This window comes from Pseudochaenichthys georgianus, chromosome 12 (assembly GCF_902827115.2).
Source record: "Pseudochaenichthys georgianus chromosome 12, fPseGeo1.2, whole genome shotgun sequence".
NCBI lineage: Eukaryota > Metazoa > Chordata > Actinopteri > Perciformes > Channichthyidae > Pseudochaenichthys > Pseudochaenichthys georgianus.
Window position 1 is genome coordinate 8998519 of NC_047514.1, and position 22080 is coordinate 9020598.

Consider the following 22080-nt stretch of genomic DNA (forward strand, 5'->3'; position numbering starts at 1 on the left):
AAGTTAATGTTGAAGATGTCTTTCTAGAATTAAAGTCAACATATTTTCGAGTTTTGAATCTTACCCATGACCCTCTGCTGCATGTCATGTCGTCTTTCTCCCATTTTCCCGTTTGTTTCACTCCTTATAATACATGTAAAATACCCATAAAGTTAGAAGCTAAAGGGTCAAAACAACATCTGAAATATTTATCATTGAACATCCCCAAACATCCTGACCTGTGAAGTGCAGATCCATATTCACGCGTGATCGCTTACAGATGTCACTGTGAACCCACCGCTAAACTCTGACTAATCACAGATCAAAGTGGCTTTACTGCGAAAATCTCTCTGACAAACATATGCTACTAATTCCAGCAGATCCCCTCTCCCCCTTCCACGTATTTAGAATCTACAGTAGTGTTCATACAAATATGTGTACAGCTTCGTGGCAGAGGAAAGGGTGATAATTCACAACATATGTGGATTATCAATTAAGTGGAGCAGGGATGGATGGACACATGTGTGGATTATATGTGTATGTCGAACTGAAGAGAGGGGTCCTTCAAATACTCGGACTAAAGTGAAAACAAATGTATGATAAAAAAGAAAATGTAAAGAATTGAATAATACATTTATTTCAAGACAAAAAAACCATCTCATTACTATTACAATGAGAGGGAATTGATGTGTAAACAGTACAAATGTGGATTGTTTTGAGCTGCGTTTGGCAGTATTGTTTAGAATCTAGATTAAAACATTTAACCACATTTTACATACGGATAAATCACAGAACATTTGTCTGACTGTTTGTGTAAAATCTGTATATTGCACCTATGAAACGCCAAGTAGGTTTTGGACTTTAAAGCATTATCAGAATGAAGTCCTGAAATACAAGTTGGCAGCCTAAAACACTTTTAACTTACTTCCAGTTTGAAATAAATAAAAATGGCACCTCATTTTTTACATATTGTCAAGCCCTACTGCTGTAAAAACTATTTTACATTATCGTTTGTAACAAGATGATAAAACATACATTATAATTAAACCATTGTATCGCGGAGTGTTGAAACGAGGACAAACACACTATGAAACACAAAGTGGCGATATGACGAATCATTATTTCCATTGTGTCCTTTTTGTGTCCCACTGCCACGCAGGTGAGGTCAGGGTTAGTCCTGGTGTTTAGGCCACACTTTCTGTGACTTGTGGTTGGGTTGTTTCATCTTGTCTTTGAGTGTAAAATGTTTACGTTTTTTCTAATTCCATGCCGTTCTTCACTCTGCTGATGGCTGGCGAAGTCTCTAACTGATGGATATTTCTCTGTGTTTAAGTTTGTGGTTGTTCTTTGGCACGTCTGGTCCTCTGGCTTCATTGGTGCTCAGTGTACCGCCGTCAACCGAAGAGTAACAAGAGGACAATGCAGACTGTATTCACTATTATCAAAGGCACTATGGAAAAAAGAGAAGAAAATAATTAGCAGAATCCTCAACCCTTAGAAAAGACGTGAATGCTAGGGCTGCCTACCAAATACAAGTACCTCAACAACATTTAGGTAACTTACGAATTCTGTAATTTCATATTTCCTGATTTAAAACGAAAATATTTGGCTGATGTAATGCTTTCATTGTTTTTTATCCATGAACTTTCTTGTTTGTTTGCAACTTGGGGTCCAATAAAGTTTCTATAGGTCAGGCCTTCATTGAATCTGATCTTTTCAAATGATACAAAGCACGACTAAATATATCATTCACTCAACATTTTCTTTAATTTTAGAATGTGGAATCTATGTTTTCCTATGTGAACTAGCTTACTTACCTCTCATGACAGTGCGGACCGAGCGGATGAGGGTTAGAATCTGAGCTTTGACACCCGGATCGTCCCCAAAACCTCCAACTCCCTGGTCGACCCCCCAGCCGACTGAAGACAGCGAGGAGCAAATGGGGTGAAACAGAGGGGAAAGTAAAGAAAAGAGAAAGGAAACAGGATGAAGCAATTGGTTGGAAAACACAACAGCAAATTTATTTGTTTTTAAAATCGTCCCCAACATGCCTTTTGTGGTTTTATATAGGTTGTTCAACATGTAAATGATCTGTGATGGCTTAAAGTTCCCTAGAGGGACTGAAACATTCATTTGGACTCCATTGTTTACTTCATTAAATAAAATAACATCACTGTGTATAACTTCTATTGGCTAGCGTTACAACAAATTGTACGTGATAGGCTAAGGGATGAGACTTCTAAACAATTGACCAATCACAACAGAGCCTGCCAGCTAACCAATCAGAGTAGACTGGGCTCTGGTTTCAGACAGAGAGTGAAAATAGGTGCTGCTTCACAGGCAGTATGAGAAAAATAAAGAGCTTTTTGAACATAAAAGCATGGAAACATGTCACAGTAAAGGCACAACATATAATTTGCATAAAATGACTCCTTTAACATTAAGTTTTCCACAAATGTTACATTTAGTAGCTCTAAGAATGGCACAATTATATTATTCAACACTGAACATTTCTCTCCAATGAACAAACCTCAAACTTCTGCCTAAAAATCCCAACATAATCCGATTTAATGTTAGAACAATGTATAATATAGGCAGCTGATAATGAAGTAACGTCACACACTTAGCTAGCTGTTTTTGAAACCGTAAACATTGTATTTGTAATAAAAATGCATGATGTAAACAAAGGAGGATACTTACACTTGCTGAGAAACCTTTCTTCGTGCAACACAGCGACTGCATTAGTGCACAGAATAGCGGTCTGTATGAGAGAGTACAGTGTAAACGCCATGCTGGCAACTTCTTCTCCTCCTCCTTCTTCTTCTGCGTCCACCACTCCCAAAAATGTAAATGCCGTAAAGAGGCAGCGGACGTCGTGAAACAGTAGTAAACGGGAACGAGCTAATAATAAGTACTTCGGTGTTAAGGGAACTTTTGTTTCAAAGTAGTCGTTTAAAAACACATGTATTAATGGGGGAAACAGGTCATATTTCATCATTATGTGTCCCTAGTTATGCATCTTCCCTAAAATCTAAATAATAAAAAAAATATATATATAGGCACACATGTATTTTTAAATTATGATATATTTGTCCTCTTTTCTTCTAATGAAAATTGACTAATAAAGTCATACAAAAATAATTGAATATTGAAAAAATTATTTTGTTTCATATAATCCTTATCAAATGACTTGTGCTGCTGTTGTGACATCTGTGATTTCCCTTTATTTCATTTGTGTGTCTTCTTTTTACATCATCCTATGTATGATGTTTTATATCATATATTTTCTTAATTTAGGAGATGGAGCAGCCTGTATTACTATCACACATTAGCATGAAACATGAAGCCACAGTCCGGTTATTGAATAGACTTTTAATTTACACATAAATAGTAGAGAAACTACAAGAACATATTTTAATACATCTGCATCAACAGTTTATAATGATAACATTTCTCTCAGTAAATGACAACTTTATCCATTCATTCATTCTATAAACAAGGTGGGTGAGTTCTCATGTGTGATCCCTGTGACACACACTTGATCATCATCAACACATTTCTTTCTTTTTGACATTATAATAAATAATATGTTCACAATCAGGGTCTTAGGCCCTGGTACTCAAATAAATAAACAAACAAACACATATAGATAGGCTCACTGTGAGGCTCAGTATTCTCACGTTGACATTGTATACAGTCAGATCAAATCATTTACAGGTAGATGTACAACCCTGACACACGGCAGCCTTCTGCTCCTCGTGTCCCGGATACTCATTTGGAGAGCAAACACGAAAACAGGGATTTGCCTTTAATTGTCGTTGTGACCATCTGACAACACCCCATCATTTAGCTGATGGTGGTAATGTTACCTTGCCCGTGGATCGGTGATGCAAAATTATCTTCACGGTTCATTTTGAGGAAAGGATTCACAAATGAAACAGTAAAAGGCTGCTGAGCTGTGGATGTGACACAGGATATTGTTTTGAGCTAACTTCCTGTTTAAATAAAAGGTGAAAAATGTCAGCATTGAAAATAATACTGTAGGTTTTTGTGCACTCCCCAAATACTAAAGCTCTTGCTTAAAGCGTTACGTGATGCTGCCCTTTATTAATACTGCTCTCTCTTTAGGTTTAAAACCAAAAAACACTTATTTCATTTCCTCCCTTGTTCTTCATCTGGCATATTCAAGTTAGTAATATCTAACGGAGTAAAGGATGGTGCATGAAATCACCACCAACATCTGACCTCTTCAGGGACATGCTGACAACCTGGGTAACTATGAGACGTTTGTTTGGGTCAATGAACACAGCTGGACATGATGAGGAGAATCCCTTTGGGACCAAATGTTTTCTCTCAAGGGTCCCAATCTGATCCATCAATGTTCGAAGTCCGTCCTTGTCGTCAGTCTGATGTATGTACAGTTGGGCCAGCAGCAGTCATGGACAATAACACAGTCTTACTGTTGCTATGACTCTGCCCTCTTCGTCTTTCGGAGCTTGGAAAAGTTCACAGTTTGTTTTTCACAGCTCTAAAACTCACACAAGAGGAGATGGGTTGTGGTTGCTTTGGTCCGGGTTGGGTGAAGCTTTGATGTTCCCTTTTCCCCCTAATGTCGCCAGTGTGTGCCCATTTGAGTTCAGTCAGTGTGGGAAATGAACTGGAGGCAGGGAGAAGGAGCTTTGGCCAGCTACTTCTAAAGTGTTTCACTGAACAGAGCTAATAACAAAGGCAGAAGAAAACAAATGTCCAGGAGAACTTAAGAAATGTATTTATATAATATATTCAGTCGTATTCTGTTTGGGTCTCTCCCGTATATTTCTCTGTTTTTTTTCTTCTTGGGACATTCACAGAAATCCAGGCAGTCTTCCTCTCATTGTTGATTCTGCCTGTGAAGAAAGTCAATGCATAGAAACTCAAATTAGTGTCATGTTCTGGTTTAATGTTTTTCAAAGACTAATGTGTATACTTATGTATGTCTTTTTGCTAGACCAGGATACGTTGTTGTCAATCAAATGAAGCACAAAATGTATTTTAATTTCCCAATTTGCCATGAAATAATCCCTTTAAAGCAAACAACCCAGTTTAATTGGCTGATTACAGCCTAGTGGTCTAGTTTCCGAAACACTATCCGAACTATACAAAGGCAATTAAACTTGCTGAACTTACTCTCGCTGCTTTGTGTTATTGAAATGTTCATTTGACTTCTACCGTGCTGACATTGTTTTTATTAATAAGCGGCATTTTGAAATGAACGAAAGTAACAATGACCTTTTAGCTATTTGTTGAGATGGGAGCTGATCTTCTCTTTTCTGAGGATGTTTGCGTAGGGAATCTGAAGGGAAGGAGATTCAGAGACAACATTTTAGATTGATCCAGGTTGAACAACATTTGGAAACACATGCAGTAGCAGAACAATAAAGCACTTTTGGAACATTAAAGTATGTAAACATGTGACAGTAGAGGCGCAAACTACACATATGAACCTGGAGATTTGCATAATAGGGCCCCTTTAAAGGGAAATGTGAATCTCTGTGCCAGACGGCTAAGGTGTCAAATCCAACCAACATTATGAAATGATAACACAGTAACATCAATTGGAATGTCTGTGTGAAATGAATGTGTCATTACTCTCAGACAGATCCATCTGCTGCTTCTCGACACATTAGTCAGTTTTCAACGTGTTTTCGCGTGCATGTGCATGCTTATAAATCAGCTACAATGTTTCCGTCTGCCTTCGTGGTTACATGAACGCAGCCTGCTCTGGTCGTGTGTTCAGAGCGAGGTCTGCGATCATGTGCATACGAGCGTGTGCAGTTGTGTCAGAAAGCAAAGACAAACAGCGTCTGTCAGCCGGTCTGCCAGCTGCTGCGCTGATTGATGTGGACGGAAACAGAGGAACTCATCACCCGTGAAAGACAAACTACATGATTGGTTCTGTCGTCTGACATAGGAGACGTGTCCACTTGATCCCTTCTGATGGCTTTATTTATTCTTTGTTTAATTCAGTTTTAAGACATAGGTTTGGATTTGTTATTCATGTCTACAGTCTGGTGTTAATTGGGCTGTTATCGTCACATTTCCTTATTCATTTTTGATTTCTTCATTCGCTGTTCAAACTGTGTAACTATATTTGACTGAAAAGTGCTTCATAATTAGCCTTAATTATATTCCTTTTGAAAAATCATTACCAAGATTGTTTTTCAAAGCAAACAGCGAGGCTTTTTAAACTCCATAAATGGGTGTTTTATGTGTCGTCTGAAGGCGCAGCAATGATATTTCTTTCCATCAGTGCTCAGAGCTGATTGGATCATTAGGAGTCTTACCATCTGTAACTGTTGGACCATCTCTTCTCTGTAGGCGAGCTCTCTTTTCATCTGGTCTTGGAAATTATCTGAAATGAGCGTTCGGATCTATGATTAGCCTGAGCAGTATTATCATTTGAGAAACTGATCAAGTAAAGTTATTATAAAACAGCCGATGGAGGATAAAGGAGGTTTAGAAAAACAAAGGAAAGACAAAAGATACGAGCAGGGGGAAAGGGAAATGGAGAAGAACCTCAGAAAGACAGAGAAGGACACGTTGACCTTGAATGATGTGACAAATAGACTTACGGAAGACAGGAAATGGTGAGGTGCCCTTCAGAGCGTGAAACTCTTGCTCCAGTCTCCTCCTGAAGTCGATCTGCTCCAGCAGAACCTTCTGGAGCTCCTCTGAAGGAGGAGGAGGAGGAGGAGGAGGAGGAGGAGGAGGAGGAGGAGGAGGAGGAGGAGGAGGAGGAGGAGGAGGAGGAGGAGGAGAATGAAAACACGAGGAGGAGAAAAGAAAGAGAGGAGATTTATGAGTCAAGATTCAAAGGCTTTTTTGAAACATGCACAATAGCTACGTTTTGGCAATCAAAATGTGCACCACCAACAATGCAACATACAATATACTTAATATGAAACCTGATGTACTTGTATGATTCTGTTTTCATCAAGTTTGTATCTTGTTGGTCGAACGCACTTATTGTAAGTCGCTTTGGATAAAAGCGTCAGCTAAATGTAATGTAATATACAATATAAGAAATACAATAGTGCACGAGATTCGTGCAAGCAAAATGCAGAAATAAGTAAACTATATATTACAATTGAGACAAATAAAAACAGAAGGTCAAATAGAATATTCTGCAGTGGGGTTAAATACTGCATATATTGTAGTGATATATAAATGCATAGGTATTTGGACTATTACCAGATGTATGTGTTTTCTATGCACCTGGGAGCTAAATCCGTCTCTGAGCTGTCATATTGTACATATCATATGTCGTACTGTTTTCTATTGTCTATTGTTCATTTATTTTGTATAGATGTTCTTTTGTATATTTCTGTTCTTGACCTTGTACATTAACTTGTTTTTCTTTTAATATCTAAATTGTATGTGACAACACTAACACCTTCTACGTGAAAACCTACAATGCATTGAACCTTTTTCTGATTCTGAATGTTTGACTTGAATATTGGTGACTCAAATGAACATTGTTTACCTTTCTCCATGTTCTCCACATCCTTCTTTAGCACCACAGGAGAGGCAGAACCTCGGCTTTGATCACCTAAAACACGGAAAGACTTAATGTTAGATTTTTGTTTTACGTGCACAATGACATATGACAGACATATAGCATCTCCAATGTGTTCCGTCCTTATATACTACAGCATCTATATGTCAAATGCAACACATACCAGAGTCACATTGTAATGTATTGCAATCTAGACCTTTATTGATACTTTATTTATATGTGTATTGAGGTATTAACCCTTCTTCCCACCCAGACTCTTCAACACAGCCCTGTAGTTCACTCTTTGTCCTCTAGATGTCAGTGTAAGCTGGTGCTTGGCAGCCTGAAGGAGAGCTTTAGTGCACTTTTCAATCTCTTATTGCTGTCAGATAATATTGCTTTCTATTAAGAAACAGAACATTCTGGAATTAGAGTAAATGATTTTGTAGCTTTTGAAAATGAAGCAAAGGTCTGTGCTGAAAAGGTACTTTAAGGGCCTTTCCATCAATTTGGCAAGAAATAAAAAAATGCATAAAAATAAAGCGTAGCTTGGAGCTTACTCTGCTCTGAAGCTGTTGCATGTGATGTCGAAATGTGTTTTTTATTTACCAATGCTAGTGGCTATGAACACTGCATTAGTATTGTACAACTGTATTATAATATGCCACATATACATACTGTATATATGCATATTATGTTTGTGTATATTTTTAAAGCTTTTCTTTTGCTGAAGGCATCTACTTGTTGCGGTAAAACTTCACAATTGTTCATCTGCCTTTTTAACAAACATCTTTATCTCGTACTGTTTTCCACTGCATCAGTTTGAACGTTTCTATGATGTTCTTCTGCTGGTTTGTGTGTGTGTTGCGCTTCATGTCTGAATTGTGACAAATAGGCATTGTGCGCCTTAAATGAAGCGATCCAGCACACTCGATATGTTTATTCTCTCCTCCAGTCATTTCATATCCTGGCTGCTTAAGCCCATGCTTCTCTCTATCTCTCTCATTGAGAGCAGAGAGAGCTCTCCTCTCTCCTCTCTCTGTCTCATTTGACAAGCAAATTTGCAGACAGTGCCCGAGGATAACAACCTCGTTTGACAGTCAATTAACCGTGAATAGTCAAAGCCAAGGCGGTTTGCATTACATAAATGGAAAATTAGATTATTTTTCTCCCTAGAAACAGAGGGAGAGTTTAAAGACAGTGGAGGGAGGGAGAGGGGGGGACTCGGAGGAATCAGGCCTTCTAATCACGTAGAGCTTCCCACCGCCCAGGGAGACGTTTGGCAATCAGGGGAAAGGTGGTCTCATTTAATTTGTTTCGTGTAATTTTTCGAAATACATTATACATTATGCGCAGGGATCATTATGGTGTGTGTGTGTGTGTGTGTGTGTGTGTGTGTGTAGGGGTTGAGGGAGTGGGGAGGGGGGGGGTAGATATAAATGTTGGCACAGATGTCATAAAGCACTTTTAATGTTTTCCTGACAGATATAAAAAGGCAATAAGCAGTGATCTTTTTCAAACGGGAAAGGATTTTTTGCGCTGAGGAGGGGGAAAAAAAGGCAATTATGTCGGCGGCGATATGGGTCTAGGATGGAGATTGCCACCGCGGCTGCTTATCTCCGAGCTGATGTTTTCTTGTTGAACTATAACGGCCCCCCTAAGAGTAACAGCCGTGGCGACAGCGCCGCTAAAGAGAGCAGCCGTGGCAGAGCGGCGGCGGAAGCAGCTTTTCTTTTCCTGTGTATTTATATGAATCCCTTAAATCCCGCGTGAGTGGAGGTGGAGGAGGAGGTGGAGGAGGAGGAGGAGGAGGAGGAGGAGGAGGAGGAGGAGGAGGAGGAGGCTGTAGAACGGAGGAGCTTTCTCTCGCTGCTTTAAGTATTTCGTGTCCCATTTGGGTCGTAAGGAGAAAGTTATATAAAATCATGTTTTTTAATCAGCATTCTTTTTTATTGTATAGACATTGTACACGGTGCAAATGCGTCAACATTGTGTGTTTTGAAATGTATGTACTTAAAAAATACAATGTCTTAATTTTGGATTTACACAATTAAATAAATGACATTTCTGCTCTGTAGATAAAGAGATGTATAGGTCTAATTTGCCTACTTCCATTTGCAGTCCCAAGATGTTGTTAATTGTATTTCCTTTTGTGAATGTTTGATCATGATTGCATCTAAGGATGAATAAAGATTTGAGATTTTCTCTGCTACTTGAGATTGAAATTGCTCTAATAATGGTACTTTCAGGAGTACTAGCATGTTGTTTAAAAAAATGGTTGTTGTTTTAACCCTGCATTTGATCTGCTACCAAACAAATTAAAAGAAATCATACCTGAACTTTCCCTCCAGTAGTCGGGCGCTGCTGTCTCACTCTCTGGTACAAAGAAACTACTCTGCTCTTTGTTTTCATCTGAGAGAAAATGAGACGGAGAGACAGACAGAGAGGGGAGAGCGTGTCAGTAAGGCCCATTGGTTGAGCTGGTTATCCGGACACATGGAGATAACTAAGTGTGCGCATGGTGTGTGTCCTGTGTGTGTGCGTGTGGGCCACAACACATTCTACTCCGCGAAAGGGTCAGAGTGTGAGATGAGAGGAGCAAATGAAACGTCACAGGAATATGAGCCTCGCAGGGAGGAACAATAAAACCACTCACTCAGACACTAAGGGAAACAAAGATGCTATAATACAACAGAGAGCGTGTAACAGCTTGCTGAAATAGACTGGGTGATGCTATTTGATGAAACCAAGACATTGTAAAACAACTGTAGGGTGAAAGAAGTAGTGTCAAGCATCCCATGCAAATTGTAGAGCTTTTTGTAGATGGTTTGAGAAAGAGAAAGTGTTTTTTGCTTTAATGTATTTTTACTTTTGAGAGAGGCTCAAAAGGGGGAATTGCACGAAACAGGGAACGACTGCATCATGTCAAGGAAGAAATACTTAATATTTTATTCAATATAAATAATCTTCCATTATGGACTTAAAACAGAAAAATGTGTAGTTTTAAAAAGAAAAGTTTAAAAAACATAGTAATGTCTGTGCTCACCAGAAATGCTGGAGTTGTCTTTGGTCGCGTACACAGGGAGTCCTTCATCTCTATTTTTGTGAACCTGAAAGAAAAGCAGAATTTCATATACACGTTATGCAAAAGAACTACTACATCAAAGCAGGATATACTTCCTATAGTCAAAGCATTTCTTTGTAAACTAGATTTGTTGATGTGATGAATAGAGTTGATAAACATGGGTTTCCTTTTTTAATCTAAAGACCTGCAAATGTTTTATTAATATGGATTTAATTTGTGCAAACATTTTAATAATTTCTTGACAAATGCTATCTCCTTTTTAATCAGCCCATGGGTTTCATCCCTTTGTAATGATCTAATTTGGAGTGTAAGGTTGTTCTCTATCCATTGATGTTACACAATGAATAATTAGACTGTTCTGTTTAAAATGCTCCTCATAACTCTCCCCTCCCCCCCTCTCCTTCTCTCCCTCAGAGGCCTGGTTAATGTGGGAGTCGGCAGGTTAAAGATTAGAGTTGCCCTAACAGGCTGGGGTGACAGAGGGAGAACAAACACACCGTGGCCATTAAACAACCCACACCTGGGCCTATTAGCCCGGATCAGAGTTGGGGTGACTGTTTCAATTTCTTCAGGGAGAAACCGGTCTATCAATCTGCTTATGCAGATCACATCGCTGCCTGACTGCGGCACCATTTAAATAATAATTAGCTAAAGTGGCCTGCGGGGATATTTACGTTTTTGTAAGCAGGGTCCTCTCGGTGAGGCGGGGTGGAGCCGGAGAGAGGCAGGCTGGCTGAAGGGGATGCTGGCAGGCTGGGGGACCCCTGCCGAATGGGGTCTGAGGAGGAGGGAGGGGAAGTGCTGGTGTACACAGCGCCACTCCCTCTCTCCTTCCCCCTCTCCTCTCCGTGGCTGTCGCTTAGTGCAGGGTGGTACAGGTTGGTTTGAGTCAGTGGCAGCCTGCTTGTGAAGCCCCCTTCCTCCTCCTCATCTTCCTGCTTTGACGACTCCACATCCACTTCCCCCTCCTCCTCACTCTCCACTCCCTCCGCCTCTACATCGCCTCCACTTTCACTTCCGTAACTACAGCTGCTGCTGGGCGAAAGCCGCTGGTGGCGTTCAGACCTGGCCACTACAAAGTCCTCACCTGTTCCCCCGTTGCTGTGGAGCTTAGCGATGCTCTCGGCGTCCTTAATGACGGGCCTGAAGGCTGAGCCGTAGCTGGGCTTCCTGCTTTGGAGGGCTGGGGTGTCCAGAAGTTTGAGCCAGCCTTCTGAGGTCACAGGGCGGAGGTCAGGGGTTACTGTTGTACACTCTGGGTCAAACAGCCCAGGTCTGGCTGTGGCAATCCCGGGGGCCATGGTTGCACTGACACTATTTCCGTTGCCAGCTACTACTCCAGGCTCGCTGTGGTCTGAGAGATCCAAAAAGGCCTGCCTGAGAGAGGGGTTGTCTGCCAGGGAGGAGAGGGCGCTGGGCTGAGGCTGGAGGTAAGTAGGGACAGGGATTCCTCCCGCCGCTCTTGGTGGCCAAAACATGCAGAAAGGGGGATAAAAAGTGTCTTTGCGGCCGGGCCATAACAGACCTGACAACCCTGATCCTTTCTGCACACCTGAAACATCACTGTCATCTTTTTTCTGCTGGCAGAGACCGAATGCTGGGAAGGGGTACGGTGAAGGGAAGAGCGACGTGGGGGGGAACTTCTGCAGCATGCCAAAGCCTTTGCTCGGGACGGGGATGACAGGGTAGCTACGTGAGGTCTTACGGGGAGACAGATTGCCTCCATCCAGATCATCATCGTCGTCAAAGCGGGATCTCTTCTGAGCACCCAGGTCAGACCCCATCATGTGAACGGAACCTGCGAGATTCTTCATGGGCCCCATGGAGGAACAATGGGACGAAGACGGCAGCGCTCTTTTCCGGCTCCCTCCGTTGAACATAGCTTTGACGTCTTCCCATGCGAAGATTAACTCATCAGCTGGGATTTTGTCAGAGAGTTTGAGGTGTCGACGCCAGGAGTTGAAGTTGGCGGCGTCGGGCTGGGTGTACTTGGCTTCCGGCGTGCGGTGGGAATGGAAAATGAACTTATTCGGGGAGAAGTACATGTTGCAAAGCGAGCACTTGATGCATTTTGCCCTGGAGCTGTTGTAGCGTGCCGGGATGAAGTTACCTCGGCTACCCCAGGCGCACTCATGTGTCACATCAAAGGAGAAGTTGTCGGGCAGTTTTGGCGGTGCGTTCTCTCCCAGGAAGGACTTGCAGAGGCGCTCGGCTTCACGCTTGGTGATCATACCACAACGCCGCGATGAGATGGGCATGGCGCCGGCCCGACGGAGGATCTCCAACTGAACCGGAGTGCACTGGACGCAGGTGATGCCCAGCGCCACTCGCCGATTGTGAATCTCATTATAACTATAGTTCTTCAGGAGTGTGTTGGAAATCTGAGCCAGGCAAAGTCTCTCGTTGTGATCGATAACCAGCGATACGATGGGAACGCCATACAGAATGACCTGGCCAACTTGGTTTGGCTTCATGGGTGGGGAGGAAGAGGACGGCGAGGGAGAAGATAAAGAGGAGGATGAGGAGTGGAGATGGGCGGATCTGGGTGGTGTCAGGGGTTCTTGCTGGTAGGAGCCTGTGGAGCTTGTCATTATGATGTCATTCGTGCTCGAAAGATGGCTCTTATCCATACTGTGAGGGAAAGGGTATGTAGAAAGACCTGCATTCAAAAAGAAAGGAAGAAGGAAAACATTTGTTGATTTTTTTTAAAACACATACAAATCCTCTTATTTCTTTACAGACACATTTTGTCTCCCTGTATTACAAATAATATGAAGTCTTTTTTATTATAAGAAACACTAATTCTACCACGTAGGTGTGCCCAGAAACAAGCTGATGATGTGTGAACAAGTGCATATTAAAAAGAATGTGTATTATTTAAAATTAAATGCATTTAAATGAAAAGCTTCTGTTACCCAATCTTACAGAAAAACAGCAAACGTTGTTTGTCTTTCGATCTTTACAGAACTGAACACATTTTTGAAATGTTAAATAAGTCATTACAAAATGTAATAATTTATTTGTTTTCTTAACTACAACAAAAAGGTATTGAGGGCACAGAAAAAAAGAACTGGATAAAGATACTGAATGAATCTGTGAAACTAAGTTGAATGTTAGGTAAACAGCAAACACAACAGATTGTAATAATCAACTAATGGAAATCAATTACATTTATTTAACTAAAAAATGTAATTATCAGAAGCATTTATATATTTAAAAGTAATGAGTGTGTTTGCCGTATGTTTTAAACAATAAACTAACTATGAAAACACAAGCTTGCAACATAATGGTTGCAGTTAAAGTACAGTATTATCCATATTCCTATAACAAATAGGCATACATTAATTTAATTAATACATTACATTTCAGTTAATTTAAATGTGTTTTTACATTTTGAAATATCCTTTATCTAGAAAGCGGAGTAACCTAAACATGTTAATAGGATACAGGAAACATACACAGCCCATATAAAAAAAATGTTTTAAGGTAATAAAACCCTACAGTTTTGTCACTTCAACTTCATTTAGGAAAGTTGGCTTTGGCCCCTTTCTTCTAAATATCTAAATACTGTATTCCTTCGCTTTTTTATCCATATGATTTATTTAGATATATTTTAAAGCAGTATCACGAAAATGGCAGGACATTTATTGCGAAATAAATGTTTTACTGAAAATGTCCTGTGACATCAAAACCACTTGTGAAAGTCTTATGAAATGAACAGTTTTGAAATTACCTAAAGCACGTGATATTCATGTGCATGAAATGTGTAATGATTTAAAAACACAAATAAGATGCTGCTATTTATAACGTATTACATTGCAAATTACATTAAGGAAAACTACAATTCCAAATAATAAAAACGAACTGAAATGTGGTTATATTAAACAGACAGGTTTCGTTTTGAATTGGATTGTAATATATTTATATTTAACGTTTTTGCTATCAACGAGAAATAGCAAAAACCTGTACAACTATTTAGCAATTAACAATATGACTAAAGAGTTAAGCTTCAAATAACTCAACAACATTTAACGACTTAAATGTGTGTAATTTTATTGAAGCACAAGTTTACTCGCCAAGTAACAGTAGGCCTTTATTAAAGCAGCACACTTATCGGTAAGTCAGGCATTATGTTAGTCCATTGAACAATATTAACGGTAAAGGTTTGTTCATGTTATAACTCAAATATAATAATAATAACAATAATAATAATAATACAAATAACAACATATAAACACTGGACGATGCAACGGGTCCATATTAATTTAAATTGACGGCATTTGAAAAAATCCACACTCACCTTCTCAAGCATTTTAATCTATTACATACTTTTTTTTAAAAGCATGTTTTCTGTCCCACACAGATGATGTTAAGTACGCTCGTTTAACCAACTATTTAAGCTAACTTTACAGACAGAAATCGATGAGCAGTCCTTACCACTGACTCCCGAGAATCCCAAAAACTGTCACAGCGTATCCAAAAAAAGTCTCCCCGTTACAAGAGAAATCGATTTATCCTACGCAGCTTTAAAATACTCATTTTTATCAGGCGAATTGTACTGATATATATCCGGGATGCGGTACCGGTTTCTGTCTACAACTGTCTACTGAGGAGCAGCTCGTGAGATGTGAGTAAACTGCGACGCTCGCGCCGGCTTTATTCGCTTCTCGGAGACTCCACGCGCTGTACTAATCCGACTCTCTCTCTCTCTCGCAGTATCTCTCGCAGTCTCTCTCCCCCCTCTCTCTCTCTCACTCTACCACGCACCTGCCTCGTGTTTGATTGGCGTGTAGCGCGAGCTCAGCCCACCATAGGACACACTCGTAGGCACTTCCACACACACTTTATTACTGCTTGGTTCAGTTGAAGAACAGCTAACAGATATATTGCTAACTGATACTCACGTCACGAGCTGAAAAAGTCAAAGTAGCAACATAGACGGACTGAGAGATGCACAAGCATGCTGAAAAAGCTTAGGGGGTGAAATAGCGTATTTCAGTCGGAAGGTCGGTGTTTCGATACCCACTCCCTGCAGTCAACATGTCGAAGTGTCCTCGGGCATCTAGCCCCAACCTGCTCCCGTAGCAATACCGTACTGAATGGTGAATACAAGTTACATCTAAAAAAAATAAAATGTAATGTAGACATTTTATACACATCTGATTGTGCAGGAAATGAGATGTTAACTTTACATGTTCTCCTCTTTATACAGTCTATGGTTGTCCTCCGACCTCCACTATAAGCAGACCCAATACAACATATATGATTAACATAATTTTAGATAAATTGCTTTATAAGTCACTTAATGAATATTTATAAAAAATGTGTTTGACACTGCACATGGCTCCAAACCAGTCACAATACAAGCGTTGCCATTCAATTGTATGATGGTGCTAGTAGTTTGCTCACTTTTAGGGGGCATCTTTGACATTTCTGGAAAACAACTGACTTTTGATAAACATAATTTGTGAGATGCAAAGTGTTCACCAATAAACTGCTGAAAGAGGAGCTTGGCATCGGAAATGATGTCGTTTTAAAACACAGATGCAGTGTGCCAAAGACAGCAGACAGAATAAGACTCACATCTTCGTATTCAACCCATGTGACGGTGGGGACAAAATGGGGGTGCGACCACAGTACTGCATCAGAGGGCCCAATAATTCCTACGGCCCTGCTCCAAGCTCTTAGACCAGGCATGGCTGCTCAATTACTCCTTCCACTATACATATGCAGGAAAATTACAGATATGAAGTGCAGACCTACATATTAAGTCCATAACCCAGATAAGAGCTGCCTCAGTGCCTCATAGTCCTTAGTAAACGTCTGCATTACAAGACAGGATCTCATTTAACTCTGCATGGGGATGAAGGGAAATGTTGTCCCAAATACTGATTGTCCTCTTTAATTAAAAACAAATAAAGTTGTTTTTAGGACTTGTTTTTCTTTGGCTCATGTTTCATGTCTGGGATGAAGATTACTAACTAAACCATTTCTTGCAATGGCTGATATAACATGACGTAATATTCAAATGCATGCATGTTACACACAGGCAGACCCTTGTCATGGTTCAGTGTTTAGGTGGTTAAAATAACTTTGGCATATGCATGCATTCAGATTAAAGGTAAAATATATAATAGACATGGGGCAGAAATATAAAGCAACTGGTAGTATGGCTAGTGTACATACTTGGCTTCAGTCTGATCTCTACATGAACATATTTGTACACAAGCTACAGTCAATCCTGCATGTTTAACAACATATATATATATATATATATATATATTTGTTAACCCTTTAGTAATGTAATAATACTTTATTTGTGTCAGAACAGCCCTTTTCCAGTTCATTTTTGTTCTCTAAATTATTTATAAACGCAATAAAATGCACAAAGAAAACAACTTTTTGATTCAACTTGTTTTTTATGGAATTATTATTAGTAATTGTTAAGTGTATCAATTTTCAATCCTTTTAAAAGACTGTTGGATATTGAGACTGCCTGTAATTTATTCTGGCCCAATCTTAAACATGACACAAATCTGTGCGTGCATGTGTGTGTGTGTTCGTAAAAGCGACACAGTAGAGAGCACGAGCCCCATCTGCTCCTTTTCAAACCAATTTAGGTTGTCACTGCGCGTGCTTTTGTCTCGCGGACGGACGCCACGGGACCACTATAGCTGAGAAGGGACAAGAGAGGGGGGGGTTGGCGTCCGGGATTCTGCAGGCGCGAGCCACGCACGAGCCGCAGCGACTGAAGGCAGTGACGTCACAATAACGATGAGAGGAAATGATAATAGCCCACATAACAAAAAGCAGGTAGAGTAAAGGTTTAGATTAAGTTTAGGCGGAATGTAGGAATTTAACACAGAGTTGTTTTATTTTTTATAAATGGATTGAAGTGTTGCATTGCTCGGAAGTTTCAAACTCCGAGTAACGTCGATTTTTGTATCTTAATAAAAACCTAACAAACTACGCTTGTGGCTGCATTGACATCTCTTATACAAAATTAACCTGGCAAAATCCCTGTGTTTTTAACCAATAATGAAAGGTTTTTTTTAGAAAGAGACGTAATTATTCACAACTTTCTCCAAGCTGAGAGAGATGTCGCTGACATGTTATCAAACGCGGAGCATGTCTAAACCATGCGAAGCAGGAAAAGGCTTATTGGAATACAATAGCGCTATTAGCCCCCTTGGAATACATTTCACTTTCTTCATAATGCATTAGCCCGTCGCCCTACTGAGAAATTAATCATGCGTTTAAAAAAGAATTGCTTGTGTGACCTCGAAGGGTCAAAGCAGGGAGAACGAGGGAGAGAGAGCTCAAAACATAATAAATTAAGAGCTACAACACTAAGTGAGCTCGAGACATTTAACATGAAATCTGTCAATAAATGAAACATGCCCCGGGTGAGTGATTACCATATTGAAATGCATCATCTCCATTTCTCAAAACGCACTGAAGCCAGTCCGAATCAACACAAAAGCCCAGATTTCGTTTTATATCCTTCAATTATTTGCAAAAAAATAAACGTGATCTTGTTTTTTGAGTATTTTCATTATTGAACTATTTACGGTTTCAATCAAAATTGATCAGAATATATATATTTTTAAACTTAAACAATAATAATAATTACAAAAAAACACATAATTATGTCAAGCTTTGTATTCCAGCCCACCAGTGCTTTTATTAATTCATTGTGGATTTAAAAGGCAGATGTAGGCTACAATATGGTGCACAGTCGCCCTGCATGCCCCAGTTGTAATCCTTACTTAATGCCGCGCGTCTTTTACTGAATGGGAGTCTTCTGTTCGTCTGCAGCGAAGATTTACTGTGCATTACAATTAACACACATCTTAAATAAATTGGAAAATAATAATAATGACTATTATTGAGGCTGTATTTAAGTCTTACCATTCCTCGTGATGAGAAACATAGATTGTGGATTTGGAAAGGGGATTTTGGCATTACTTTCCCCATTTATATCTGCTTTGCAATCAATACACTTATGGTATTTTTGTATTATACACATTATGGCATATGACAGAATATGTTGGGGCTGCATTGAAGTACCTGTATCAAGACGTCTACAAGCTGTTTTCTTTCTGTATTATTACATGTCTGTACATTTTGAAGATGTTTTATTAATTATTTTGAATGTTATAGCACACACGTCATGTGTGTTATCCTTAGCACCAGAAAGGGAGCCAGGCGTTCTAATTAAGCTTTTATTTGTCATGTTTCTATTTTTACAGTGTTCCCATAACAGGAGAGAGCAGCCCTGTGAACGATGAACGTTTGTTATGTGAGCTCAGCCTGAGGCGGTTGTACCAATTAGCACAGCAGACCCACCACTAAAGATTCCCCTATTTCATAGAAGATCTGGAACATTAGCCAGAGTGAATTATTGAAAAAATATATAATAAAAAAAACACATGATGCAAATCTCACTCATGTCTTCATCAAACACTATAGGCCTTAATTGAAAAACGGCCTCATAGGATTTAACACCTTTATTTTTGTTTATTAAAATTGCATTTTGGGAATATTTGTATACCAATAAATTATCTGAATAATAATTAATTTGACAATAATGTAATGCATTGAAGTGAGGTCAAACATAACCCTGAGGACCTTTTGTGTTTTTAATCCCTGTAATGACTTTAAAATCCAGACCAAGGACCAGATTAAGGGGAAATCGTGTGACAACCAGAAGGTGCACAACACACACACAATAATGGACATTATAATAATAGAAAAGGACAATCAGTCTTACAGAAATACGAAACAAATACAATAGATAGTGGAAAACTTAGCTGAAAGTCCCTAGAATATTACCCACATCCTATTATTACACTGAATCATTGGCTAGCACAGTATCAAACTAAATGTAAATTAAAGTGACAGTAGGTTAACAGGCTTTACCTGCTTTAAATCTATAAGGCAAGAGATGTTATAAAAGTGTATAGAAGCTTATACCAGATAAGATAGAAGACAAATCTTCCGTATGAACAGCAACTGGTGAATAGAGGATACATAACATGATACAAATGTTTTGAAGCTTACTCTGAAATTGAATTGGTTCTTGTCCATATATGCAGAGATTTTAATCCCCATACAATTCTTCTCTTTGTCATAATACTTGTGTTTTTAGCATTTCACATGAAGATGAAAACAGAGGTGTCGAAGGTCAAAAGCAACCTACAATAAAACAGATATATATCAATGTAATTATTCTACAAGGAAGGTATATTGTGTATGTTTATTTGTTTATTTGTAACTTGTAGTTTTATCCCATGTTTTAATCCTTTAAATATTATTGAATACACAATGAATATTATATTGTTTCAATAAGTGTTAAGTGTCACTTGGATCACTTAGATGTCCCTGTTACTTTTGGACCCTCTCCCCTCCACCACTGGATCATTGTGGATGTATTTCATCATTTTCCACAGGACTAGCGTACATTCAGAACTGCTGTGAGATGCAACTTTACTTACTGAACGATCCATTTTTGTAATTAAAGGCTTGCTTGACTTTTAATGACCCCTGAACACAAGCAAACTTGTGGAAGTTATTCTAAGTGGAATGAGTAATGAGACGTTAACAGTGAACACGGAGCTGAAGCAATTAGCTGCAGTGTAGACAGACTGCTGGGCGCTACAGAGCGCTTTAAAGCAAGCAGAGTGCCTACAAGGTCAGAGGGCCATACGGTGAGTGAGTGTGTGCGTGTGTGAGAGTGTGTGTGTGAGTTGTGGAAAGCGAACAGCATCCCTGAAGTTTTTTTCCTCTGAACATAATAATTGCCTATGTAGACTTGTTGTTTAATGTAAGAAAGTAAAACAAACATTACAGCGTTTCTCATAAAAGTGTTCATCAATCTTTTGCATTAATTAAGGGCTGAATCCAGACGTTTTTTTCTTATATTCTTTTTTTTTTTTGAGCAAGTCTTAAACATGTTTGCAGTGTTTGCAGTAGGAGCCTCTGAGGTGTTTGATATCTTAGACTGCATTCATGTGCTTCACTTTGATGAGAATATTGGCATTGTGTTATATTTCTTTACTCAGATTGGCCGAAGGTGTTTTCAGATTTGTCATAGCGTGACACACAAACAGAACCACACCTGAGTTTTACAGGTTCGACATTGGAGACAGAGAACTCAACTACAAAAGCATTACCAGCTTTGATAAAGCCAAAGTTGGCCTTTTTCGTGGTCAAAGTTTCATTACCATCGCATCATAATGGACTTGAGAGCTTTTCAACACTTTTCTGTTTCTATATGTTCAAGTGGTTGTGGGATAAAAATCTGATTTCAATCTCAAGCGGAAAGCTATTAAAAACCTTAAAACATTCACACTAGATCAACTGCTCTATGGAAACATCTACCACACATACATACTATGCTGTTAGCATCAACCGTTGTATGCCTAATTATGCTTAACAGCATTATACAACACTATATTACAACTTGTTTTTTGGATCAGGTTTGGTAAAGGGAGGAAAAGAGACACGATGTACAACACTATTATCTCTCGTCCATGAGAATCATTCAGCTCTCCGCGGGGTGTCGAAGCGACACATCTCGGCGGGGAGAAGACTAACCGAGATGATCTCGCAGTATCACGGCTTAATTTTCTTTACTGGGGAATATTCAGCGTTAATGTAACTTAAATAGGCCATTGTGGAGCAAACAGCATCATTTTATATGGGACATAAAATCATGAAAACTCACCAAAAAGGAAGATTGGCACTTAGGCCTGCACAATGCGTTACAATGGATTCTGAATGAATTACCACAAATGGCGTCCCATAAGGCCTGTACTTAGGATTTTCTCACTTTCTGTGTGTGTGTGTGCGTGGGCGTTTGTGTGAAAGCTTGTTTCTCAACGGTTCCTTGTACACATGTGTGAGGTTAATTCCTAAATGATATGAGAACATTTGAAGAGCAAAGGCATTTTTATTGGCATTAAAGTAGTTGTCTTTTTCCTCGTGTGTGTGCTTTTACATTTGACTGGAGCTGCTGGGATTAAACTGGCAACCAGTTGGTTACAAAATGGTATTAGCAAACCAATAGCAGCAGCTGCATCAGACCAAATGTGCATCACAGCATACTGTATGGCTGATGTTGTATGTAGAGCCCTCGGTTTACATACATTTGGGAGCATGCTGTAGTGTAGTGAAGTAAAAAGTAAAAGTACTAATACCACCATTTGAAAATACTCCACCACAAGTCCTGCATTCAAAACCTCAAGTAAGTATCAACAAACTTGACTTAAAGTGAAAAAAGTAAAACAATTTCCTTGTCAGTGTTTACTAATAGATATCATGCTTTGGGGTCTAAAGCAATGCATCATATTCTATGAAATCCCTGAAAAGTCAACTTTTCATTAGCTTTGTATAAAAAGTTGGAAGATCAATCAATCAATCAATCAATCAATCAATCAATCAATCAATCAATCAATCAATCAATCAATCAATCAATCAA

General features: G+C 39.4%; 2 protein-coding genes across 2 annotated transcripts; both read right to left on the bottom strand.

Annotated features, from left to right (window-relative positions):
* Positions 1-595: 595 nt before the first annotated feature.
* On the bottom strand, positions 596-2831 carry ier3ip1 (immediate early response 3 interacting protein 1). Its single transcript, XM_034096035.2, has 3 exons — positions 2680-2831; positions 1797-1898; positions 596-1429 (listed from the first exon to the last, which is right to left on the bottom strand). Exons 1-3 carry the CDS (start codon positions 2768-2770, stop codon positions 1374-1376), a joined length of 249 nt encoding a protein of 82 aa, XP_033951926.1. The 5' UTR covers positions 2771-2831; the 3' UTR covers positions 596-1373.
* Positions 2832-4718: 1887 nt separating this feature from the next.
* Positions 4719-13228, bottom strand: skor2 (SKI family transcriptional corepressor 2). Its single transcript, XM_034096396.1, has 8 exons — positions 11273-13228; positions 10560-10623; positions 9848-9925; positions 7502-7567; positions 6591-6689; positions 6303-6370; positions 5248-5311; positions 4719-4865 (listed from the first exon to the last, which is right to left on the bottom strand). The coding sequence occupies exons 1-7, from the start codon at positions 13226-13228 to the stop codon at positions 5255-5257; spliced, it is 2388 nt and encodes a 795-aa protein (XP_033952287.1). The 3' UTR covers positions 4719-4865; positions 5248-5254.
* Between the last annotated feature and the right edge of the window lie 8852 nt (positions 13229-22080).

Coding starts and splice junctions, on each gene's coding strand:
- ier3ip1 (XM_034096035.2), bottom strand. CDS start 2,770: ATGGCGTTTACACTGTACTCTCTCATACAGACCGCTATTCTGTGCACT. Junction 1,899..2,679: donor AGAAAGGTTTCTCAGCAAGT/GTAAGTATCCTC, acceptor CGCTGTCTTCAG/TCGGCTGGGGGGTCGACCAG. Junction 1,430..1,796: donor GGTCCGCACTGTCATGAGAG/GTAAGTAAGCTA, acceptor TTTTTTCCATAG/TGCCTTTGATAATAGTGAAT.
- skor2 (XM_034096396.1), bottom strand. CDS start 13,228: ATGGATAAGAGCCATCTTTCGAGCACGAATGACATCATAATGACAAGC. Junction 9,926..10,559: donor AGACAACTCCAGCATTTCTG/GTGAGCACAGAC, acceptor ATTTTCTCTCAG/ATGAAAACAAAGAGCAGAGT. Junction 5,312..6,302: donor TGGTCCAACAGTTACAGATG/GTAAGACTCCTA, acceptor CCTTCCCTTCAG/ATTCCCTACGCAAACATCCT.